The following is a 27,631-nucleotide window of genomic DNA, read 5'->3' as shown; positions in this document are numbered from 1 at the left end:
GTTATTGCTCAAGAAGAGAATAAGAGCATCAAGACCACAAGACAGATTTCAAGAATTTTCTTTCCACTCCAACCACTGTCCTATTTTTTCCCATAGTACTTCACGTCCTCCAACGTAATACTTAGTATGTATGTATTTCTTACTATAAGTTTCCTAAGGGCAGATATTTTTAGCTCTTTTGTTAAATGAAACATCTCCAGTGCCAAGAAAGCAATGTCATATACTTGCATCCAAAAAGTAGATGAATAAACCTGTTTTTAACCACTTTGTTAATTTTGCAAACATTCACTTTGTCTAAAAAAAGAATTTACAACATTGAAAACTTTCTTTAATCTTAGAATGTTTTTTAAATTAAAAGACTTAAAACGCAACTTACTCTTCTATACAAAATGTAAAAGAATAAACACCAAACATCTACTTTCAAGTGTCAGCACTAATTACAGGGCTTGAGGAGGCAGATGGAATAGCTGTTAGGAAAGCTCCTGAACTAAGCAGAAACCATTTTTATGAATGGTAACCAGGAATGTAATAATGCTAAGTATTTCTGATCTACCCAGGCCTCACAACAACAAGCAAAATTAATGAAAAGGAATTTAGACATTGTTTGTCAGTGACATCAACTATAAAATAAAAGTGAATAGAAACTGGCAACTGTATTATCAAATATCATTAAAATAACCAAATGTATTATTTCTAGATAAAACTCTACATAACTTGTAGTACCTGAGAGCACTAAAATCAGGCTGATCTAGCACAGGAGAGGTAAACACAGTAAAATAATTTAGTTTTACTACTGAGGTCAGAAAGGAAGTCACATGGTCATGGCAAGGGATGGGGTGAGGAGATGCGGTACCTGTTATTGGTTTTTAAGTAGATCATGGCCAAAGCGAGAGTGGCACCTGGACAAGTTACATCCACATTTATGGTATCTCCTTCCTATCAAAAGAAAAGTTTGTATAAAAGAGCTCTGAATTATTATAAAATTCTTCTGAATACTAACCTATGCTTAAAATTAACATATTTACACATGTTGGTATGAAAACTACTATTTTCAAATTAACTTCTTAGCTTCCAGAAGTTTGATCTGTTGCTTGATTTGGACTTACTTTGATTTGGTAACTTGGAGATTTATGTTTCTCCCTGTGCATCCCTGCTTGAAAGCGCCTATGGCCTCCAACCATGTACTGATAAAGCTGCTCGGGCACATTGAGATCAGACATGCCTATCAAATTACTGCCGTGCTGTAAACGAAGTAACAGACAAGGGAAAGGAAATTTTACAGAATAAGATCCATAACACATACCCATAACAAAGAAAACAATAAACTAACTTCAAAGCCAGTCTTCTGGGTTTTTTATCAATTAAAATCTCATGAGTTAATACTCAGTCTGTTAATAATTCACATTAAAAATTATACAGGCAAGTTAATACTTTCATTTCATAAAATACATAAAGGCTTCAAAATACAGCTTCAAAATACAGTTAACTGCATTAACAGTTAAAGAAAATATTAGGCAGGTAAATGAACCCTGAACTATGAACACCTGAATCCTTTCATCATCGTGCCTGTGAACTAGTCCAGCAATAATAACCATAAAAATAACTTACTGAACGCTTAACGCTCTTCCAGGCATGATTCTGTATGTTTAACATGGATTAACTTACTTAATAAGACAATTTGATCAAATAGCTACTATTTTACAGGTGAGGAAAGGGAGGCACAAAGAGATTACACCCAAGGTTACATAGCTAGTAAGGAGCAGCAGTGGATATAAAACAAGGCAGTCTGGTTCCACAGTCCATCGAGCTGCTTAACTACTAGAAAATACTGTAGTTAACTGATGTCAGGACTCACTGGTCAGGACCAGAATTCACGTCCCAATTCCCAGTATGATGCTTTTCCATTGTTTTATCTGCCTCTTTAGTTCATGTGTCAAATGTGAAGAGTCAAAAGCCTAAACGACAGTCGACTTTCTTTATATAATTCAGTTTCAGTATAACACTGTATTGGTGGTTCTTCAAAGGACCCACATTCCAGCTGACGTAGTCATTTAATGTTTCTCTGGTAACTCTACACTACGTCTCCTGGATGGGGTTAAAGATGGGGAGTCAGAATGATACTGCATTCTGTCACAAAGCAGCTGCTATTGTGGCAACGTTCTGGGATACCTAGTGAACACCAGGGCACTAAAAGAGAGTTCTGGTTTATCTCTAGTCCTACAGACTCTTAAGGCTCCCCATCATACACCCATTTTCACTTTTTTCTGTTTTCTTACTGAGTGAACTGTCATTTCTTCATCTTATGTCTTGAACTCTTTTCGAAAAACTTCATTCCCTTAGTTCATTCATGAACACTTATATCTAAGCCAGGGGGGAAGAAACCTTAAAGTCCCATTCTTCACTACAATTTCTCTCCATTCCCAAATCTGGCACTTTGAAAAATATCCAGAAAGAAGAAAGAGCTGAGAATCACAGTAAGTTAAGTCACAGTACGGCAGAGTGGTATTCAGAGTAAAGTGTCAAGGCTACTCGTCTCAGCAAGCAGAATTTGTAACTGAAGCACCTGGAGGCACAGACTCTGCTTACCCCCAAGCAAACCATGCCCAGAGCCAAGCCAGCAGCCAAAGAGTAAGACTCTCTGTCCGTGCAGTATTCCATTTCAGGACCAGGGGGCCGTCCTATAAAACAAAAAGTAACACAATTCAAACTGGCCTCTTAAAACCCTAACTCGTAAAAGTTTTAGAGTTAACTTTCTAGTAAGTTGCATAAGAACTATGGATTCAGTATAACCCCACTAAGAAAGATCTGACGGTATCACAAATGCTGTCCACAACTATCAGTTTACCACAAAATAAACCCCAAACATGGTTCTTCTAATTTGCCAATCTGAAAGCAATCACTTTAAAATACTGTCAAACCTTGAGTTTTATAATAAAAAAAAAAAAAATTACCAAAAAAGGGGAAAAAATTTTTTAAAGGGAGGGATGCTCAAAAAAGCTTCAATTTGTAATTTCTTTCCTTTTGTTCTTGTTTTGTTAGCTTCAAATCTATTCAGATGTGGTAAAAAAATGTTCAAATACTGATAAGGAACAGGAAGGACACTTCCTTTAAGTTTTTAAGAATGTTAAATATTATGCACCCAGACACTTATTTTGAATCTATATAATACTGAGCCTTACTATGATAGAATTTCTCTGTATCGATGCTCTAAGTTTGACTGGATGCAAAATTCATACTTTAAAAAGTACCCCCTAATTCTAACTCCACCCCTTTTAGGGCAGCAAAATGTATTATATATAAAGACCCCTTCCACCAAAGAAAAAGTTCCCATTCCTGGAATTTCATCCCCAGGAAAAAGATTTTTTTAAAAAGAAAGAAAAATTATACACAAGTAATCAGTGTAATGTTTATTGCTTAATTAGCAAAGAATTAAAAACCACCTAAAAGTCCTGAAAATAAGACAATGATTAGGCAATTTATAGAAAACCAACTCAATGAGCTATCCCACAATATAAAATTAATTTTAAAAGCCATTTATGACAATGATATATGAAAAGAGCAGTACAAAGACAGTACGTACAGTCTGACTGTAATTATACAAAAGAGCATACGCATATGAATCCAGATGAAATCTTCTGTATACAATGTGAAAGAGGTGTACTATGGCTGTGAGATATGTATAATGTTGGCACCATTAGATATCATTATGATATAGCCAAAGAATGTTAATTACCTTGCAGATGAACAAGCTTTAAAAGCCAGTCCTGAGTATCTTCCAAATAAGTGTTTCTCAGACCAATCACTTATGCTATTACATATTTTGCTGACAGGAAAGTTTTAGTTTTGTGAATATTTCATCACTGTAGTTGACTACACTGTTGATTCCAATTCTTCAGTGCCCTACAGTGCCAGTTATAAATACATCCACACTCCTGACAGAGTTTCCTCTGTACCTGAACGTGTGACTGGCTTTGAACTAGGATCCTGGCTGGCACAAGGTAAGCAAAGGCCTAAAATGCGCTTCCATTATTTGGTTCTCCCTCTTGCCCTTCTGACATCACCATAAAAGAAGCCTGGGTCCCAGAATAAGGCATTTGGAGCAGAGTCTGAGCAGCAGACCCATAGATCTACAGCCTGAAGCAGAGATGCCCGGGAAAATTTTGTGGCTATCCTGAAATATATGTAGAAAGATCCTGAACAGGATAGAACAAGACATGCAAGTATGTATCTAAATTACTGAACGTACCAATAATACTAATAGCATTTCCATTTCTCAGAAGAAGATGATAACACGTAAGACACGTTTCCAAAAAATGCAGACTTACGATAAAACATAAAACATGCCTTTTATCATGAACATATCCACCAGCATATAGAGGAAAGCCGGAATCAATCACTTCCATTCTGTTAGAAGTGTTGTTGTCCAACAGAATAAACATTGTGCTTTTAGGGATCAAAACAATCAACTTTGAATTTTAAGTGTAGACCATTGCCAGACATTGCCTGGCAAAGACAGAGCAGGATAAGCAGCATGCTCACATGTGATTAAGACCCTAGGCTACCTCGTTAAATGGGGCCACTGGAGCTCAATAATGGGCTGGCCAAGTAAGTATGCAGACCAATAACCTGCATAGTAACATCAGCCTTGGAAAACATTACTTTGTAGTTGTTTTCTTTATTAGTATAGCTCATTCTATGCTCACAAAAGCTACTATTTTTTCCTTAATTTTTATAATCTTACTATCATTTTTACTTTGGTTCCTGTGGAATGGTAAAAATACACTTACGAAACCACAGCACTATTAATGCCATACCTATTTCAGCCAACAAGACTTCTGCGGTATGCCTATGAGCTGTCCCTTGATAAACAAGGCCGATGCCGACCACTGCAGCCACTTGGACGTTGTGAGGAACATCAAGCTCTGTGGACGTTGGGGGCAGGAGAGCAGGAATGTGGATGCTAAGAAGCCGTGTAATCGACATATCCATGGTGCCTAGTTTAGCAGCAGAAACACCAAGGAGCAGTCCAATGCTTGTCATCTCATGACCCTAAGACAGAAAAAAGAATGAGACTTAAGTCACTACCAAAACAAATATGTAGTTTTAAATAAAATACTGCCTGCCAGTACTGTGACAGGCACAGTGAGAAGCTCCAAGAATACACAAGCAAACTAAACAGACAGGTCCTTGTTCTGATGAAGTCAGTGCCCTTGGGGAAGGGAAAGTGTTAAACTAAAAAATATATATTATTGAAAACTCATCAAATGAAAAAGTATAAAGATTATGAAAGAGTATTTTAACAGAGCCTACTTTAGATTAGAAGGGACTGGAGAATTATTAAGAATCTCTAGAAAGTAAAATTTACAATAGAATGAATACAAATTAGCCAGGCAAAGTGGCAAGACGGGAAGGCACTCAAATTTACAAAGTGAGAGAGAATGATGATAGGTGAGGGAAAAACATGTAAATGATGCTGAGATGATTAAAAAAAAAACCCTCACATTGATATTCAATTGACTACAAGGGTGCCAAGACAATTCAATGGGAAAAGAAGAGTTTTTTCAAAAAACGATGCTGTGATACCTATACAGCCACTTGCAAAAGAATGAAATTGGACCCCTTCCTGACATCATACGTAAAAATTAACTTCAACTAAGATGCAACTAAAAGTAAAAAAAAAAAAACTCTTAGAAGAAAACTTATGCTATTACATATTTTGCTGACAGGAAAATTTTAGTTTTGTGAATATTTCATCACTGTAGTTGACTACCTTGTTGATTCCAATTCTTCACTGCCCTACAGTGCCAGTTATAAATAGGTGTATATATAGGTGTAAATCTATGTAATAGATATTAGATACAAAAGAGCATACGCATATGAATCCAGATGAAATCTTCTGTATACAATGTGAAAGAGGTGTAACAGATATAAATCCAAGTGATCTTGTGCTAGGCAGTAACTTCTTAGATATGACATCAAATGCACAGTAACCAAAGAAAAAGTAGATGAATTGGACTTCATCAAAATTTAAAACTTTTGTGCTTCGAAGACACCATCAGAAAGTCAAAAGACAACACAACGGCAGAAAATTTTTGCAAATCATGTATCTGTTAATGGACTGGTATTCAGATTACATAAGGAACTCTTACGACTCAACAACAAAGACAGCCAATTAGAAAATAAGCAAAGGATTTGAATAGACATTTCTCCAAAGATGACATACAAATGACCAATAAGCACATGTAAAGATGTTCAATATCATTAGCCATCAGGGAAATAAATGCAAATCAAAACCACACTGAGATATTACTTCACACCTACTAGGATGACTATAATTAAAAAGACAGATAATAACAAGTGTTGGCAAGAGTGGAGAGAAATTGGAACCCTTATGTATTGCTGGTGGGATTACAAAATGGTGCAGCCACTCTGGAAAACAATTTGGTAGTTCTTCAAACTTTAAAACAAAGGGATACCATATGATGCAGCAATTCCACTCCTAGGAATATACCCAAGAGAAATGAAAACATTCATCCACACAAAAATGTGTATATAAATGTTCATAGTAGCATTATTCATAATAGTCAAAAAGTATTAATAACTCAAGTATCCATCAACTGATGAATGGAAAAATAAAATACGGTATATCCATACAATGAATATCTATTCAGCAATAAAAAGGAATGAAGTGCTAATACATGGTACAACACAGACAAACCTTGAAAACATTACAGTAAGCAAAAGAAGCCAGTCATAAAAGACCATATATTGTTTGGTTCCACTTATATGAAATGTCCACAGTAGGCAAATCCATAGCGACAGCAAGTACATTAGCAGTTTGCCAGGGGCTGGAGGGAAAGGGGAACGGAGAGTGACTGCTACTAGGTAGGGGTTCCTTCATGGGGTGATGAAGATGTTCTAAAATTAACAGTGGTAATGGATGCACAACTCTGTGAATGTAATAAAAACCACTGAATTGTGTACTTCATATGGGTGAACTTTTACGGCACAGAAGTGGAAAAGTTTACGCCAAGAGAGTTTGGTCGGCCAAGGAGCTAATACAAGCAGTCTCTATGGCTGGAGCATAGGGAGCAAGGAAAAGAGAAGCACAAAGTAAGGCTGGGGAGGTGAGTAGGATCACACAGGCTCCTAGAATGTGCATTAAGAGCAATGGAAGATCACTGAACAGTTTGACCAGGGAAGTGATATATTCCAACTTACACTTTAGAAAGATTTCTCTGCCTGCTATGAGAAGAATGCACTTAGAGGTACAAGATTGAAGAAGAGCAAACAGAACAACTAGGAGCTACTGTAATAGCCCAGGGGAGAGGCACAACGCCAGGAGCTGGCAGCACGAGTTCTCACCTTGGTCAGGTAGTCATGGATATTGAGAGTAGCCAGCTTGGTAAGGTGCCCGTTCAGACCCAGGGCCATGAGAAAGCCAGCATACTCATTGGCTAACTCGGCGTGCTTGGGCTTATTGTAGACAATCCAGGCTGAGTCGATCTGGGAGGCAGGGGCTATCTTCAGGCCGGCAGCCACACCATTATGGAAGCTGGCCCAGCTGGTCATGTTGGGAGGCACATCGATGTTGCCACTGTTCAGGTCTACTGTTGTGTTCCGAGGGGGTGCCCGCCCTATTCAGGCAAACAAAATTTAAAATTGAGAGAACAAAAATTCAGAAACCAAAATTGTTACATTTAGATTCTTTGAGAACAGAGATCACTTTTCTACATTCAAAACCCTTAACCCCATAATACCTGTAATGATGTTAGGTTACTATGCATACTTAAAGTTTTATACATGTGAGTCAAACTTGATGCAAGGTAGAAAAACCTTAACTGTATAAAATAATTCACTGTCCTTTCTGCTAAAATATATGGGACTATAATAAGATAACTGATACCAATTTAACTGTGTACAGATCTGATTAGGATACCCACTGCTTTGAAATCTGTCTTTCAAATAGCAGGAAGCTCACTGAAAAATAAAATGAAAATTAACATCACAAACTACATGAATAATAATTCCAACATGTGACTGACAACAATGTTAATTTCAAATGTGCCATCCCATCTTTTTCTCTGGACGTTACGGAAAAATGATTGTTTTTAAAAAAGACAAGGAGCTTTATAAATTTGCTCTATCTCTTATCTAAACATCTCTCTATATGATATAGAAATCTAACTACACACTATTGGTAAAAATGCCAAATTGCATTCAAAGATACCTATATAAAAAGCATTTTATACACCTGAGTTACCCAGTGAACCATAAAAGAGTATTCACTAAATTTAAATTTGTGGTCAACTTATTTAAGAACAGTATAAATTAAATGTTCATGATGCTATGTTCTCTTTGAATGCCTTTTCTTGAGTGTTCTGACTACACTGCATACCCGCAAATACTGAATTATCTCTATATTTTTAATATTCTGTATTAGCTCAAGTCATGGATGACTATTTAAAATAAATATTCTAAATACAGTAAGTCCCTTACATACGAACTTTCAAATTGCTAACTTTCAAAGATGCAAATGTGCATTCACGTGTCCAATCTCGTAAGTTAGTTCACATGTCTGGTGTATGCTGTCACGTGTGTGCATCCTCTACAAGTGGTTGTGCTTTTGTGTACTTTACTGTACAGTACTGTATAGAGTACCATAGTACAGTATCTTTATTTCAAGCCCAGGATGTCCAGAAGCAAGCGTAAAAGCAGCAGTGATGTAGCTGGTACAGTGTAGCCAATTGTGTTAGTTGGGTATCTCGCCTAACTTTGTTGGACTTACGAACAAATTGGACTGATGAACGTGCTCTCGGAACTGAACTCTTTCATATGTAGGGGACTTACTGTATTGCATACAGTTATACAGTTCGCTAGAGGTTTGAAAATATGGTTTTAAAGGCGTTCTGAAAGTTATGTAAATTTTAATTAGATGCATAGTGTCTTGTTTGTAGTCTATATACACATACACACACATACACAGACACAAGCATAAAATAAAATATATTTGTATTTACCATTTGCTTTTTGTACCTAAGAGCTAACTCAAATGCTGGTCTGTGATAGCACCACACGGGTGACAAGTTCATGAGTTATACTTTTACTTTCGCAAAAAGGGCAGAGAGATTAATAATGAAAAAGCAAGTAAAATTTCTAGAACAACAATTCAACATATGTATAAGACATAATTTTTACACACAAGAGAAAATAAAAGGCAAGGAGTAAAGCAAATTTTCTTCGATAAGAATAATTACATACAAAAGCACAATAGGCCAGACCAGTGTCAGTTAAGGAACTAAAGTGAGCGTTTTTTTCCTAAATGAATTTATTATTAAAACAAGATCATCTTTTGGCGGGGGGCAGTGCTGGTCTGGGAGGATGCTCACTCACTATATAGTAAATTTTTAAAAACAATCTCTAAAACAGGTTTAAATTTTCTGATAAACAAATATAAAATTATAAAATGGAGAAATAAAATTGGGAAACAAATAAACCAAAGTGTTATTTAACACTAGTGAACTCTAACAAGTTGGGACTACTATGAGTGACCATTTTTTCTTTTTGCTTAGTATATTTTCTTGTTTTTGTACAAGCATCATCTATTCATACTAAGACATAACAAGACATTTTAAGACTAAGTATTTTTACATATTGACTTTAAGATTATTTCAAGTTTAACAATCTCACCATTCAATAGTATCTTTCTAAACTTCCCCAAGTGCCTTTTTATATCTTGAAATGGTCTCATTAAAAACAAAATTTAGTAATGGGCTATATTCTACTTCCCTCAATGTTTAATTTGATTTGCTATTTGAGCTTTGATAACCACTACAGTAGCTATTAACAATAATCACTACAGTAGCTATTAACAATATTTAAAATCACGGGGGATAGAGCATTTCTTTGGTTTTAACTACAATGATTCAAAACAACTCCACTAAACATATACCCATTTTCCTTTCTCACTGAGCCCAGAATTTAACATACCAGTCAAATTCAACTTAGGAATAGGCAATGGCTCCGTTGGAACAGGATGGTATGAAAACAAGGTAAACATTCCCCGTCCTACTGGAAGAGCCATAGTTCGCTGACACAACTGGAGCAATCTATAATTAAAATTAAAACCAACATGTGAAAAAATTTTAAACAAAAAAAACCGGAATGTAATCTGTAGGCAAGTATTTCAAAAGCAGCAGTGCTGTGTAAGATGAGGCCACATCGAAGTAAATCCATACAAAGTCTTGAGTGAGTCATCTAAACACGGTTGTTCTCATTCTAATACTCTTACTCCCATCAGAAACTCTAAAGGGGAGACACATTTCTTTCTTCTGTTTCATATTTGCTTTGAATTAAAACCAGCTGTTCTATAAACCAAGCCAACTCTCCCTAAGTATTCAAAAGGCAAAACCTATAATTCTACTCTAAACGATGCTAACCCTCTCAGAGGAAAATATCGTATTAGTTGGGTTTCCTCATTGTGCTGTTATCAGTTTAGCTGGGATCCTCCTCTCATCCTTTTTGTGAATATAGCCCAAGCGCCACCTCCATGGGTGCACACAAGGTTAAAAAGGAAGTCCCTATTTTGGAGGTCAGCGGATTTCATGGTGTCTCCAGGAAACACAGGAGTTTCATTTACTTGATGGTAAGGACTTCTAGGACTAATAGCACTATATGTCAACTATGTTCAAGGTTAAAATGGCTTCTACAGGCTATACTTTGAAACTAATAAACTACTTTTTAAGTTGTTTCTATGTTAAAATAAATGGCATCAAACAGAAATTGTGGAAGCAGGGGCATTCATAACCAGGAAACACTTAACACAAGTTATACCTGAAGACAGAGAAACAGCCCTCCTCCTTCTGAGGCTAACCAGAGGCTGAAATCCTCTCTGCAGACAAAGTTATTCACTAGCACCCTCTCTCCCTAACTGTAAATATATATAGCTGCTTTTCTAGTCCATTGGTGAGGAAAATTTTGCTGTCCTAAGATTCTTTGGGAACACTGTTCCACATTAATTTAAAATCAGGGAAATTTAGAATCAGGCCAGCAGACTACACTCTATAACATGTTTAGCAGAAACATTATACATAATCTACAAAATTATAATAGTGAAAACAAAAACAGTATATCGTCCCTTCCATTTAAGACGCCATTGATTTTAAGATGCAGCACTATTTCATGAGGTACTAAAAAAGAAAAAACACTGCCATTTAAACCATAACACCTACAAACACCTACAGACTGAAAGACATAATCTGATTTCAGAAATAGTAAAACGTACAAAAAAAAAATCAGCATCATACAATCAATGAACTCTGATAATAATCGCTGACTGCATCGAGCTTTACTACACTATGTACTGGGCAGTGTTCTAAGCACCGTGTAGAAATGACCCACTCGATTCCCAGAGAAACTCTGTGAGGTGTGCATGCTACAGTCATGCCTATTCTTACAGTTGAACAAAATGAGGCAGTACTTAATGTTTTATTTAAAGTTTTACTTAAATTACAGCAGTTAATGTTTTCCTTTACCTGTTCTCTTTTTCCTCAATGAACTCGTGGTCACTGAGCTCTGGGTACTGCACCACATTGACGCGGACAGGATGTGCACTCTGAAGAAGCCTTCGCACATCCTGCACCCTTAAGTCTTCACTCCATATTAGTGACATCACCTCCTGATTCATGTCATTCATGCCATCATCTTCCTCCTCAGTTTCTGTTCCTGAAGGAACATCTGATGAGAGCACCTGAGTAACAGACTAGGTTGTAATACTAATTTAAAAACCAGCCAACACACACTTATTGAACACGAGGATACACAGGATGAGGTACCAAGTCTACATCAGTGCAAAGAAAAAATATATTCCAAAGCAGGGCTGGCTTGGGTTCCCAATACATACTGGGACTCTAACCTAAAAATCTTTTTTTTTTAAGTATAATTATATTGCCCACTTGGAAACATTCTTTACTGAGCCAAGGGGAAAGCTTTCAACTTACGACGATAGTCGGGAGGCTGATTCCATTGAAAGATATATTCTAAATAAACTGTAAAACTCTAACTATATCCTAAATATTCCAAAAAGGACACAAATTACTGCAAATGGAATATTAACCCCACGCACTAAAGAACCAACACCAATTTAAATACTGTCTTTAATTAATAGAAGCAGAAGAAAACAACCTGGAAGGATATAAACCAAGGGCTGGAGGAGGTCAGACAACACTTTCTCACTTCTGTGCTTTAAGTAGAATAAATCATGGTTGGTTTTCACTTTTTTTTTTTTCCTAAGTATGTTCCAACTATATTTCTTAAAAGGAAAGGGATTAAATGAAGCAAAACAAGTGAGGAGAGTTAATTCCTTGCTTATCATTCTGCCCTCATAAGCTCAGCATGTACTTTACTATGAGCCTTCCCAGTCCAAATAATTCAGTCAGACTTTAAGATAGATGTTAATAGCAGAAATCTCATTTTCTCTCACAGTTTTAACTCCTTTCACAAAAGATTAACTCCTAGGTGAAATGCTAAAGTTTTGCAACATTTAATGTGGAAGCAACATTAGCCTGAAAAAAGAATAAAGGTAGATATGACTAGATAATCAGTCTGACTTTAGTTGATAAAAATTTATTATAATTCCTATGGAATATCTAATCTTAAAAGAAGCTACATTCTAATAGGTGAGTTAGCAATAAGATACAGACCCAAATAGCTGATAAATTTGAGACGAGTTATAAAATGTAACCTCAAATAACTGAACAAATTCAATTTAGCCAGAATTACTTAAAATGACATATAAATATAAATGAATAATTATCAATACCATTTGGCTTTAGTGCTAATGATGTTCTCATTCACAGTAATAAAAGAGGTCTATAAATGCTAAAGACTTCCCTTGGTCAAGGTAAAGATAACCATATTATTAGCAAAAAAATTTGGTTTTCTGTTTAAAACAAGCCAAATGCTAATTCAACTAAGAGTTGTTATTTCAGTGCAGATTAAAAGACAGATGTGCTGGTACAACCCTGCTGGAGATGGGATCCCCCATGGAAACTGCTTCTGTCACAGATCCATTATACAACTCTGATGTTGGGAATAAATGTTGATAACAGTCTCTGAAGAAGCGTTAATAGCCTAAGATCTAATGTGGATTATGAACAGTTATTGATTATTAATTGATTATTATGTGTTGGTTCAAAGGTTAGTAAGAGATGAGCCAAATCTGCACTGTTTTCTCAGAGACATAAAGTACCAAAGTCACCAGGGGTGGAATAACCATCCCTGAATCCTCCTTGATCCTTAGAGTAAATGCAGTGCTACCACTTTTTTTTTAAGTTAACTGGAGTTCTAGAAGAAGTTTTCAAAATTCCATTTTTAAGTTTTAAAAGAGGCTGATTTTAAAAAGAAAGGAGGATAATGATATATTTCACTTTCTATTTGTAGGGTTTTAGAACCCATTCTTAAAAAAACAGATTTGAACATTGATGAAGGGCACTGTTTGAGGAGGGATAACATTAAGACAGCTTCTAAACAACTTTAGTGCCCCCCTGCAAAAAAACCTTTTTCCTGGGGCTTCAGTTTTATGTGATTAAAGATATATTTACACCTATGTAAAAGGTTAAATTTAAGAAATGTAACACATCAAAAAAGTATGAAGGAGAAAATAGTTACAATTTATTCAAATTCAGGACATTATGTGCTCTCCCTATTTCCACATAATAATTACAAAGTAGTTAATTACTAACATGGTCCAAGCAGGGAATCTGTCATGGTAGCTGCTCTACTGACTCGGCACTTGTCCTGACTCAAGGCACAGAAAGGTCCAGGCAAAACAGAGCATTCACAAAATCTGTTCCCATGTTCGACTTACAATTAATAAGATTCGTCCAATTTTAAACCGTTATCTAGCATATAATATAAAAGATAATCTGATATACACACTTGCAAAAAGACTTAAAGGAAAATGGAGAACATTTCTACTCTGATTTTATTGAGGCTAAATCTGAATATGGACTTTCCATATTGATACTCACAGATTTCCCTTTGGGCAAGTTTCCTTCACAGGCCTGCTTGGAAAGATCCTGACGCCCAATCAAGAGGCAAACAGCTTCTGGCCAGTCTGAAGCAGGCTGCTCCCGACAGTGATAAATCGCATCTCTGATGGGAAGAGCAATTCCAAAGGGAAGGGTTTCCAAGTCTCTTAAAGCGAAACCTTGTGGTGAAAGGAAGGGAGAAAAATTTTCACTTAGACTTACCACTGTCCCAATTATTCTCTGAGTGAAGTTAGTAAACTCTATCCTAACAAATAAGCAAGAAACTGATTTTATTCATCTTACTACCAGACCAGTGTCTTGACCTCAGGGATGAGTATAAAATTTTGTTTTAAACAAAAAATTCCTAAAAACTTTAAGAAAAGACAAACAATCCAATAGGAAAAACACAAAGGACAAAAAGACATTTCCCTAAGAGGAGACACAAATGGTCAATAAACATATGAAAAGATGCTCTATCCAATGAATGATCAGGGAAATGTAAATTAAAACCACTAGAAAATAAAAGTTCACACTCATTTGACAGACACATATTAAAGTCAATCGATACCAAGTGTTGGTAACTATGTAGAGCAACAGTAATTCTCTTCCACAGCCAGTGGTGGTGTATACGGGTCCAACCACTTTGGAAAACATTCAGCACGTAGAGTTAGGTCCACCCCTACGGTCCATCAACAGACATACAGAAAGTTGTGCACGTGGCACCAGGACATAAGCATTAAAATATTCATTAGTAATGTTTCATTATGGCTAAAAAGGGAAGGGAAGTAAGAGCCCAACTGCTATCATCAATAGAAGGGATAAATAAGTTGTGATATATTCAAGCAGTAGATCATACAGCAGTGAAAATGAATGATCTTCTGCTACATGAGTCAACATGGATGAATCTTTAAATAATAATATTCAGTGAAGAAAATAAGATAGTAAAAAAACATGTTTATATTTATATCTATTTACATAAAGTTAAAAAGCATACAACACTAAGCAATATATGAAGTGATAAAACTCAAAAAAAAAAAAAAACTCAAAAAACAATGACAGAAGGTAATACAAAATTTAGGTAGGGTACGGTACAGGTACTTTACCTCTAGCGATGGGTGTATGAGAAAGGGAGGCCATGCAGGAGCAGATCCACAGGGCTTTCTACTACACTGGCAATGTTTTATTTCTAATGGTGGGTCACCAGGACATCAATGTTCACTTTATTATTATTCTCTAAATACATTTTATACACTCTTATATGTACACCATATTTCATTTAAAAAAACTTCAAATCCTCAGGTTAATTAATTTCTTCGGTGATAATTTTCTAAATTTTGTAATATTATACGTTATTTATTAATATAGAAAGTTGATCAATTATTGAGGTTAAATGCTATGTACTATACAAATGAACAGAACTCATATTTTCAGCATAAGTGTCTCATCTGTAATACTATATGACAATTATTGCAATTGTCAAGGAAGCATACACAAAAGTACAGGGAAAAACTAAGTCATTCAGAACATTCCCTAAATAAGAATTCAGAAACATCCTGTAATATTCATTCAAGCATTACCTTCTAACATACTACTCTATAACATTCTCCTTTTCTACATTTTCGTATCAGTAATATTTTTAAAAATTTTTATAGGAAATTTTAGTATTTTACTCAGCTTAAAACCTAAAGGCACAGGCTTAGGAAGAGAGAATAAACCCTTTTCCTTCCTTTCCCTCTTCCCAGGTGAATCTGCCTCTCGGTGCATAAAGTCCCTGGCCTGTGTCACTCAAAAGCGTGCCCTGAAATATTTACACATTACTTTTAGATTTTGCCAGAAATACTCATTCCTGACAGCCCAGATATTAGGACAGGGAAGCTGTGCGACTGTCAGGGAAAGGAAGGGTGGCTTGATGGGCCATCATCTCCATCCTGTGGGATCCTTCTGTAGAGCGAGAGGCCCTCCCTTCTCACGCCTTCCAGCTCTAGTGAGCTCTGAGGACGCAGGGCCTACTTAGGAAGGAGAGCCCAGGGAAAGGATTTCAAAGACACATGAAAAGTAACAAAGACCACCTTACCTACATTAGTCATCCAGACGACTAATTTCTCAGCTAGACTAGAAAGTGATGTAGAATGCCTGAAACTAAACCTATAAGAGAACAAACATGAAGTTATTAAACACGAAGTTATCAAACAGACTGTGTAAAAGCACAATCTGAATAAAAGTCACCTGTTCTCCTCTTGCTCTGCTTGTGACTTCTGTGGGGCTAAAACAAAACGAAACTTTATTTTGATAGTTATCCTGGTAAAGGAAACACATAACATGTAGAAAACATTTGCAAATAAAAATTCATTAATAAACAACTGCTAAAAAATAATAAGCAGTACTCTGGCAGGCTGGAAAGTATAATCATTTCCCTGGGGCTAAAACAGTCCTTTTTAGACACACTGAAAATGTAAAATGTGTTAGATTTTAAGCAAACTTGGTCTCTAAAAGTCAGATGTGGACTCCAGACTAAAACGGTGCAATTATGTCACCTCTAAAATGAAGCAAGACATGGCCTCTGAAGTACACTTAGAAATTTTTAAATTTTTTTTATTTCAACTCTGATATCAACATCTATAAAAATTTGTTTGGGGAAGCTTAACATTAGACTGACTTACCTATACTTATTCTGGATAAATACTGTGAGGATTCATCAGAAACAGAACTTTCATCACCAAGTATGTAGAGTGCAATACTCTGCATAAGGAGAAAGTTAACATTTTTTAAACTATTGGGGCATAATTACATATAGGAAAATTCACCCACTTTAAATGTACAGCTCTGTGTTTTGACAAATGTTATACAATCATATAACCACTACCACAGTCACGATACAGAATGCCTGCATCACACCAAAAAGTTCCCTGGTGCCCCTTGGAGTCAATCCGCTCCCTCCCCTACACCAAGCAGTGGAAACAACGCACCTTTTTTCTCTCCCTAAATTTTGCCTACTCTACAATGTCATGCAAATGGAGTCATAGAACATGTAGTCTTCTGTGCCCTACTTCTTTAACTCAGCACTCTTTTGAGATTCATCCATGTTACTGCATGTATCAGTAGTTTGTTTCTTTTTACTGCTGACGAGTATTCCATTATACAGGTGTACCAACCTTTGTTTATCTACTTATAAACTGATTGACATTTGGGTCATTTTTGGTGAGTTACACCCTAACTCTCTACCCCTCTAGGCCTAACCCTTCTCTGCTTCAGCCTTCAAAGTTCTCGTTTGAATACTTGCTACTACCACTAAGATCTACGTCTGCAGCTTTTTTTTTTTTTCCTGAAAGAAAGTAGCAGTATGAGCTTATTAAAATTTCAGCACAATGCTGGAGGATCTTCAAGTCCTACATTCTAACCCACTGCAAATGATATATTCCTAAAGCTAGCTGACATCATATCTAACAAAGATATAATATGAATATCTACAAATTGACTACTATTATTTAAGTTGGAGGCTGAACAACTCTGGCTTATTCATATTTCTCTAGCTCCCTTTTGGGTAGATATAACACTGAGTCTAACCCATTCAGCAGAGTTGGACAGGACCAATATATCTGGTGATTTCACCTGAATGTTTCCACACAAGCAGCAAGGAATGAAAAAGTTCTAGGATTAAGCTGCTCTTAATACACTGTGAATGTATTTAACATCACTGAATTGTACACTTAAAATAGTTAAAATAATAAATATTATGTTATGTATAGTTTATCAGCATTTTTTTTTAAAAGCAGATTACCATTCTGCGTGTCAATTTCAGAGCCACAGGGGGTTCTGAAGCCTTTCTCAACATGAAGCAAAGCAGAATGCAGAGTAAAGGAAAAGATGGGTGGGGAGCAAGGACATTCATATACTCCAGTGACATCTGGGAGAGGAGACAAAAGATCTGGTTCTCTTCTAAGTCTGGGAAGGCTCCATCTCCAGAAAGGTCCACAAAAGACCTGTAGGCAGGCTACTCCAGTAGAGGGACCAAGAGAAAGGAGTGTGAAGGAACTCACCTTTGCCCACACCCTCTGGTTCTATTTGAGGGTCTGATCTTGGATTACCTATGTATTAACAAAATGAATTAATTTTTAAAAATAAAAATTGGGGCTTCCCTGGTGGCACAGTGGTTGAGAGTCTGCCTGCCAATGCAGGGGACATGGGTTCGTGCCCCAGTCTGGGAAGATCCCACATGCCGCGGAGCGGCTGGGCTCGTGAGCCATGGCCGCTGAGCCTGCGCATCCGGAGCCTGTGCTCCGTAACGGGACAGGCCACAACAGTGAGAGGCCCGCGTACCGCAAAAAAATAAATAAATAAATAAATAAAAATAAAAATTATTTTATTTTTAAAAATGCAAGTAGGATTTTTTGTAGCTATGGACAGGCTGATTATAAAGTTTAAATGAAAAGGCAAAGGAATTTAAATAGCTAAAACAATTTTGAAAAAGACAAGTAATGGAAGGAAAAGTCATACTAACCAATTTTAAAACTTACTATAAAGCTACAGTAATCAAGAGTGTGTGGACCACAACACAGATCAATGGACCAGAATAAAAAGTCTAGAAACAGACCCACAAGAATGTGGTCAACTGATTCTTAATAAAAGTGCAAAAGAGGGGCTTCCCTGGTGGCGCAGTGGTTGAGAGTCCGCCTGCCGATGCAGGGGACGCAGTTTCGTGCCCCGGTCCGGGAAGATCCCACATGCCGCGGAGCGGCTGGGCCCGTGAGCCGTGGCCGCTGAGCCTGCGCGTCCGGAGCCTGCGCGTCCGGAGCCTGTGCTCCACAACGAGAGAGGCCACAACAGTGAGAGGCCCGCGTACCACAAAAAAAAAAAAAAAAAAGAAAGTGCAAAAGAGAAAGAATAGTGTTTTCAACAGATGCTGTTAAAAGAATTGACCATCCAAATGGAATAAAAATCTCAACATAATCCTCACATCTTATAAAAATTAACAAAATGGATCACAGATCTAAATGTAAAACATAAAACTGTAAAACTTCTAGAAGAAAAGTGGAGAAAATCCTTGTGACCTAAACAATGAATTTATAGACATGACACCAAAAGCACAATCCATAAAAGAAAAAAAACTGGATAAACTGGCTTCATCAAAATTAAGCATTTTTGCTTCACAAAGGAAACATTAAGAGAACAATGGAACATGACAAACTACAGGAAAGAATACTTGAAATCCATAGATCTGACAAAACCTCATATCTAGGAATACTCAAAATATCACTAGCCATTAAGAAAACGCAAATTAAAACCACAATGAGATATCACTACACATCTATCAGAATGACAAAAATTACAAATCATGACAATACCAAACACTGACCAGGATGCAGGGAAATTGGAACTCTCACACATTGATGGTGGAAATGTAAAATGGTACATATACTCTGAAAAACACTTTACAGTTTCTTAAATATACATATATCAATCTTAAATATATACTTACTATATGACCATCAATCACACCTCTGGGTATCTACCCTAGAGAAATGAAAACTTTTGTTCACACAAAAAACCTGGACATGAATGTTTACAGCAACTGTATTCATAATTGCTAACAACTGGAGTCAACCCAAATATCTTCAATGGATGAATGGATAAACCAATGTGATATATCCACACAATGTATAGCTGGCACTCAGCAATTAAGTGTAACGAACTGCTGATACAGCAACACTTGGATGAATCCCAAAAGCATGAGGGAATTTTCTGAGGCGGGTGATGGAACTGTTCTGAATCCTAATTATGGTGGTGATTACATGAACTCTACATTTGTTGAAATCCTCAGAGCTATATACAAAATGAAAAAAAAAAGTTAATTTAACTGTATGATAATTTAAAAAATTATACTGAAAGAGAAAAAGAAAAGAACAAGTTTGGCAACACTTTGAATACATACCAAGACTACAAGTCTGCTTCTTTCACAGATGACGGGGAGGTAAGGATAGGGTGGCATTCCTTCACCCTTCAGACAAGAACTCACCCACTGATAAATACTTGGTGGCTCAGAAGTAAAAAATGATGGATGATGCATAAATCCTGTTTGTCCTTTAAAATTAGACAAATGTTTATAAAGATACATTAATACAATACTGTTTTATTCTAAAGGAAAAATAATCAACAATATCTATCATTTGAAAACTATCAGAATAACATTTTTCCATAGTCTCCAAAATGCTCCATGTTTTCTGCCACAGTAAGTAACTGACCATATTATAATATGTGGAATTTAATTGACTAATATTTTATCCAATCCTGGAAGGAAATTTAGAAAATTCTTGTGTTCAAGGCATATAAAGAATCTAACCAAAAATTTCTGCCCTAACCCTAAAGATGAGAAAACAGACAAGACACCCAGGATTGTGCTCTGTTTTAACAACTGGGCCCCAATCCAGAGTCGCTTTAACTCAGGGTCTAAGACAGTACAGTGGTTATGGAAATGTTCTGTATCTGTACTGTCCAATATGGCAACCACTAGCCCCATGTGGCTACCGAGCACTTGAAACACGGCCAGTGCAACTGAGGAACTGAATTTTTAATATAATTAACTTAGATAGCACATGGCAGGTGGCTACTAACTGCGCAGCACAGGACAGCAGCGCACCCTTGGCACTGGAAGCTCTAAGCTTTTGCAAGGCAGAAACTTAGGGATGAGTAACATTTTCCCCCTACACTGAAGAGATTATGGCTTACTACAAGTCAGAGATCGAACACTACAAACTAAAATCTGCCTGGTGGAAAGACACTGCCCCTGATTTAGAGGCCAATGGTAAGAAATATATCCTCTGCTATTCACCAAGAAAAATACAAGCAAATGTCACTACATTGTTCAGAAAACCTTTAACAGCACACTTACCTTGATCAATTGTACACACTTGTCCAGTAGTTCTGACAAGTGCTGGGTAATCTCTATAGTAATGATCTACATAAGCCTCCAATTTTAAGTCCCTAAAACAATAAGAACACATAAAAAAGAAATAACAAGGAAGGTATTATAGCACTTTCCTCCCAAAGAGTTAGAAGGACTCATCAGTTGAACTTTTCAATTAAAAAAATTTACTTATGAGAAAGAAGACAACCAGATCTAGAGCCTCTGTATTCTATTTCTGGACTTTAAAATGCCCAGTATGACAAATGGAACCCAAACTCCTTTTGCCAGATGAATTTTGTGGATAAAACTACTGTGAAAACACTGTGGTCCATTTTCTCCTCTTTTAATTTATTAGCTGTGTGACTGTCAGCAAGTCAACTCTATGAATCTCAGTATTTTTTCTTCTAGAAAATGGAGAAACACCAGTTAACTCACTCTCAAGTTTTTAAGATTAAATAAGATAATATGTGTGAGAAATACTTTACAAAATGTAAAACATTTTACAAATGTTACCTGTTTCAGAGAGCCATGATTAGGGTTTGAAAATCATTTCATTACAAAAGTATTTTCATCATAGTAATGATTCATCATTAAGAGAAACTGACCATCAATTAAAACTGCCATGTCTCAGAAAAGAATTTCAGTATCTCAAGGAAGATAACAGAAATTAGAAAACATACTACAACCTTAACACAGAGGTTGGCATTTTAATTCAAAGTTAACTTTCTTTATCACCAAGGGTCACAAAGGCTCAAATAACACCTAAGTATGACCTTCCCAGTTCAGTGTCAAACACAAGGTGCTAGAAAGGCTTTTAAAAATATTATCAGAACAATCTTATTATGGATCCACTACGAGAGCCTGAAAGACGGGGAAGACCACAGACTGAGACAACAAGGGAATAGCAAAGACAGCCCACGACTAGCAAACGACACCTGTTCTTAGAAACAAACTTGAGCAAGTTTCCTCATCGCTGAAACAGGGATTGCAATACCTACTTTGACAATTCCTACATGTAAATTACGATTTTGTTCGCTGTAAACACTATCTGAACATAGGCATTACTATGAAAACAGCAGGTGTCATTACAAACCTTTCACCACAGTCATCGTGTCAAAATGAAAGCTGAGCAGGTCATCCTCACCGTGTAACACACTCCGGTGTCTTCCCACTCATCTTAGGACAAAGACCAGCAACCCCAGCATGACCCACAGGCCCTTACATAGTGGATACCTTCAAACAATTCTGTGGTTTATAGAAAATGCTGTGGTTTGTTGAGATGGTAGATTTCAGAAATTTATTTACAAGCTTCCTATATGATATTCATGTCTAAGATCAAGTCAGCTAACGACCTCTTGAAGTTTCTAATCTACAAACAACATTTACCTTGCCAACTGAACGAGAAGTTCAACAAGTGAACGAATTCCTTCTCCCATTAGAGTGTTCAACTTAAGCTCCTCATAGACCAGGTGAAGAACAAAAAAAATTGCAGGTATGTGAGTGAAAAGAAGTGTAGAAGAGTCCAAACTGAGATTCTGTGACAAATCCTCATCCTTCATCTGTGAAACTTCCAAAGGACTCAAACATAAAGATCTATTCAAAAGATGAGACTCAACATTCTGGTGGTAGTCTGAATTTAGTAAATATTCCCAGTCCTGAGAAGAATAAAAAGGATATTAACTTTTTAAATAATCCCTCCTTGTAATGTCATCATTAAAAAAGAAAACCAAATTCACTTAAAACAATTCAAGTTCCATTTTCACATTGAGTTGTTAATAATATGAAAAATCACAATGCTGAAAAATTAGAACCAACACTTCAAATAGCTAAGCAGTTTCCAGGTGCCAGCAATAAATATTAAGACAAGACACCTTTAAAAACCACTTAAAAAAATGTAGTCACGCCCTTTTAGGGAAGAGACTTTGGAAGAAAAATCCTACTACCTAGGTAGAGATTGAGAGAGAAAAATTTAAGATTATCTTAGGCAAGGTCTTATGAGCCAAAAGTAAAGAAGGAAAGGTGGGAAGTGTAGACAGTCAGGTATAAGGACCACTACATTGATTTGGGTTTTAGTAAGAGGAGAGGTCTACTTGTATCCAGCTGGTATATGTATCTTTCAATGTTTATAAGGTGATAACGCTAGTAATGTGCCTAATAGTCAACTGAATTTTATATTCAAACTGTGCTACACTTTACAAGTATTAAGTGTGTTTTAGTTTCTACTTGTGATTTATTGTATTGTGTTGAGAGAATGTGGTCTATGGTTTTGTCACAACTTGGAATTTATTGGTGCTTTTGTCAGGCTTAATACAGTGTGTTATTCTAACTTAAAAACTCTTGGAACAGATATAGAACCAACCATAAAAGTAAAAATTTATAAGTTAGACAACCAAAATAAAAAATTCTGCTCACCAGAAGACACTGTTAAGCCACATACTGGGAGAAAATATTCCCAAAATACACATATGACAAAGAATGTCATATCTAAAATATATAAAGAACTTCTACAGCTTAATAAATATTTTTTTAAATTCAATTTAAAAATAGGTAAAACACCTGAACAGAAACTTCACACAAACATATGTAAGTAGCTAATAAGCACATGAAACAGTGCCTAACATCATTAGTCATTAGGGAAAGGCAAATTAAAACCTCTTAGAGAAACTGCTTTCCACATATCCAAATGGTTAAAAGGAAAAAGACTGACAGCAAATATTGGCCAACTCATATATTACTCGTCAGTGTTAACATGGTATAACCAGTCTGAGAACCAGCAATGACCCAACAAGTTGCTAGGTATTTAGCCAAGAGAAATGAAAATATATGCCCACAGACTTATTACTGAATGTTGGCAGCAGCTTTACACATAACAGTCAAATAACAGAAATGGGCTAGATATCCATCAGCGGAAGAATGAATAAACAAACTATGGTATATTCATACTACCCACCAATAAAAAGGCACAAACTACTGATATCTGCAACAACATGGATGAATCTCAAAAGCATTATGCTGAATGAAAGAAACCTTATGCCAAAGATTACATACTATATTCCTTCATTTATATCAAATTCTAGAGCTGGCAACGCTAACATATGACAGAATTCAAATCAGTGGACGCTTTGAGAAGAAAGAAATGATTTAAAATGGCACGAGAGCTTTATGGAATAATGGAAATGTTTTGTTCTTGAGAGGAGTGTGGGTCACACGAGTGTGCATTTGTCAAAATTGATCAAACTGCATACTTAAGATCTGAGCATTTCATTTATGTAAATTAAACCTCAATTTTAAAAGAATGTTTTCAAACAACAAGAATACACCCATGGAATCTGATATGTTTGAAAACCTAAATTAAAGAAACACTGCCTAAAAAGGCAAATGCTGTCACTTTAGGTGATCAATTGGCAGTAAAACATCTATAAACCCAAATTTAAATCACACAGCATTATGTATGTTTAGTAATTTTTAGATGATCATTAAAGACAAAAGTGGGGGCTTCCCTGGTGGCGCAGTGGTTGAGAGTCCGCCTGCCGATGCAGGGGACACGGGTTCGTGCTCCGGTCCGGGAAGATCCCACATGCTGCGGAGCGGCTGGGCCCGTGAGCCATGGCCGCTGGGCCTGCGCGTCCGGAGCCTGTGCTCCGCAACGGGAGGGGCCACAACAGTGAGAGGCCCGCATAACGCAAAAAAAAAAAAAAAAAAAAAAAGACAAAAGTGAATAAATAGCCACAGAAAATGTAACAGGTCCTGTCCTTCAACATAGCTGTCATTCAGTATTAAAATAAGTAAAAGGTGTTAGAAATACATGCAAATCAACAGGAACATTACAAATGTGGGGGACCAGTATAATACTCACAGATTAATTTTTATTAGCAAGAAAAAACAATGCTTACATCATCAGATCCTGTCTCAGAAGGTCTTGCTTTTTTGGGTGCAATGACTGGGGAAAGTGATCCTTCAAAGTCGAACTGGAAGATAACCCCAAAAGAGAAGACAAAATCGTGTAAATTTATCACTGACAACTGATCAACTTAAATGATTCTGAAATCAGTTCTACCAATTATGGAAACTGAGGAATGTCACCAAAACTCATTTTCTCATCTGGAAAAACATGGCACGAAAACCTTTCTTCTAGGATCATTGTGAAGATTAAATGAAATCATCTATGTAAAGCACCTAGTCCAGTGCCTGGGCTCACAGGTACTGCAATGGTAGCTTCCTTTCCTCCCCTACTTCTCTGATGACACAGATCTTCACTCCACTGGTAGAAAGAACAGGACCATTAGCTATACCCAAAATATGCCAAGTCTCAAAGAATCAACCCAGTGTCAGCCAAATGTCAGAACCTAGCAGACATTTATTTAGAGTCTGTCTACAGTGACAGTCTAACAATTCTATGGCAGAGATGGGTAGCTACTCTCCAAAATCTGTGTTCTCCTCGTTCTCCTGGACCCACAGCCACGCTATGTATCCCTGCCCCCTCACAGTTAGCTGTGGCCCTCTGACAGTGTGATTATGAATGAAAGCAGATGTCACCACTGCCAGGCCCAGTTCCGGAAAACCTCCCATTCATGCTCCCCTAGGCTCTTTCCCTTGCATCTAGCATCAACTCTAAGGCTATCTTTGAAGCCTCACGTTGAAGACAGATGCTCCATCAGCCTGGGTCCCTAATAACCATGAGGCCTGTTTACCTGCTAAATACTGTTATATGAACAAGATACACATTTTTATTGTGTGTGAGCCATTATATCTTTTGAGAGCTTTCTGTTATAATCGTTAGCCTATCCTAATGCAGTTACATAAAAGCAATTTTCTAAAAGTTCAGTCTTATTCAATTCCCTCTGGCATAACCTTTGCCACCTGCTACTTTACACAGGCACTGAACTACCAACTAATCAACCATAACCCTATAAATAGCAATAGCTGTTTTCCTACGCTATAAAAACTTACATATTTATCAATTAATCTCATTCATCTGAAAGTTTATTTCTATATAAAAACTAAACATAGATAGCAGTAATTTTTAAAACTGAATGTTTAAATATAAAACTGCATAAAGTACTTTTTTAAACTGAATAAAGTAATTTAAAAAACTGATCAAGAGAACAGGTTTTCTTGTGAAGCATTTAAATAAAACACAACCCAACTTACATACAATATTATCAAAAAACAAAAATAACAAGAGCAAAATCAAAGCAACAGATGAAATGATAGCTATCTTACCTAAAACTTCAACCAAATATAGCGTACATGTGTGCACGCACGCACACACATAGTCTTAAGTCCCACAGTCAGAAAGAATGTCCCAGCTATGGTTATCAGGTTCATTAAGACCTGGAGTTATGGGAAAGGACAGTGGAGATTGTCTGATACAGATACCTCTTTGTGACATATATGGATCTGTCTTATTTTCATTATTTTAATATGTCACAGGTTAGCCAATCCTGTTATATAATTCTGTGGATCCCTGACCTTGATCTATCACAACCTGGATATAAAATATTCATTTATCTGCCTTCCCCTAGGACAGTCAATTCCATGAGAGGAACTATCTGTCTTCCCCTAATGCGTATCTGAAAAGCCTGGCTTCATGCCTGGCCCACATCAGGGACTCAATATCTATCTAATGAAAATATGAGCATCCCAAAGGACAGAACAGTTAACCCTAGAAGCAACCACTCACAGAATGTAAGAACCAAAAAGAAATGTCTGGCCCAGTCCTCTCATTTAACTAATTAGTGAATTAAGGAAGGCCCAAAGAAATGCCAAAATCACAGAGCTAGTCATTGGCAGAAATTCGGTACTCTACCCTCCACTCTATTACTTAAATGAAAACAAAAAAGAGATATATCTGGACAAAGCAAAATAAAAACCATTTGCCACTGAGGACCATTTCATCCTGCGCTTTGACGGCGAGGACAAAAGACAGCAGGGTTTAACTATGCAGTCCTACAAATAAATGTCAGAGCTGATTTCCTCGTTCCTTCCTTTAGGGCTATCATGCAATAAGTAAATCAAAGAATCATGTTCTTCTTTACAAAAGAAAAAAACTGTGGGTGCTCAGTCCTAACCACAACATGGAAACACGAGGGGGCACTGGCTCTCTGCTAGAGAATGGGGCACAGTGATCTGTATTCCTCAACAAGTTCCACAGGACCGTAACATACAAAAACTACAAGAAGCTGAAGTGGACTTATTCATATTGTAGAAATCCTCGGTTTCTATAAGGCACAATTTTTCGATATTTAATAAAGAATGGAAAAATCTGGAATGAAGTAGCATTCATGCAATTGTTTGGAATAAGAAAATTGTCCCTATTTTCCCAGGAAAATTTTTCCCAAGGAAATTGCAGAGGGCGATTCTTTCACATGATGCAACAGACACAAAATGTTAAAATACTTCATTCAGGTGGAAAAGGGCATTCATTCAACAAATGTTCACTAAACAGCCACCTATGCCAGGCACTACTGTAGGTCCTAGAGATAGAGTAGTGAACAAAACCAAACAAAAATCCCTGCCCACACAGAATTTTCCTGTGGGAGGAGAAGAGACACACAAACAAAATAAATAAAATATACAGCATATTATATATAATTAGTGCTAAGAGGAAAAAAAGGTAAAGGGGATCATAAGGGGGGCATGGAGTGTAGGTACAATTCTACACAGAATGGACAGGGCAGGCTGCACTGAGGTGACATCT

General features: G+C 36.7%; 1 protein-coding gene across 1 annotated transcript in view; it reads right to left on the bottom strand.

Annotated features, from left to right (window-relative positions):
• ANAPC1 (anaphase promoting complex subunit 1) overlaps positions 1-27,631 on the bottom strand; it is a 102,579-nt gene that overhangs the window by 36,131 nt on the left and 38,817 nt on the right. The window contains exons 18-32 of the mRNA XM_082851585.1: positions 24,825-24,899; positions 22,318-22,586; positions 20,917-21,008; positions 19,960-20,108; positions 16,691-16,769; positions 16,257-16,293; positions 16,105-16,175; positions 14,031-14,209; positions 11,535-11,749; positions 9,991-10,109; positions 7,366-7,637; positions 4,815-5,049; positions 2,587-2,678; positions 1,107-1,241; positions 854-936 (exon numbers count right to left, since the gene is read on the bottom strand). Of these exons, the coding sequence (XP_082707711.1) occupies positions 854-936; positions 1,107-1,241; positions 2,587-2,678; positions 4,815-5,049; positions 7,366-7,637; positions 9,991-10,109; positions 11,535-11,749; positions 14,031-14,209; positions 16,105-16,175; positions 16,257-16,293; positions 16,691-16,769; positions 19,960-20,108; positions 20,917-21,008; positions 22,318-22,586; positions 24,825-24,899 (2,102 nt within the window). The remainder of the gene's footprint in view (positions 1-853; positions 937-1,106; positions 1,242-2,586; positions 2,679-4,814; positions 5,050-7,365; positions 7,638-9,990; positions 10,110-11,534; positions 11,750-14,030; positions 14,210-16,104; positions 16,176-16,256; positions 16,294-16,690; positions 16,770-19,959; positions 20,109-20,916; positions 21,009-22,317; positions 22,587-24,824; positions 24,900-27,631) is intronic.

Source organism: Leucopleurus acutus, assembly GCF_964270905.1.
Source record: "Leucopleurus acutus genome assembly, chromosome: 12".
NCBI classification, from domain to species: domain Eukaryota; kingdom Metazoa; phylum Chordata; class Mammalia; order Artiodactyla; family Delphinidae; genus Leucopleurus; species Leucopleurus acutus.
Note: the sequence above shows the minus strand (reverse complement) of the source record. Positions and strands in the feature narration are given on the sequence as shown.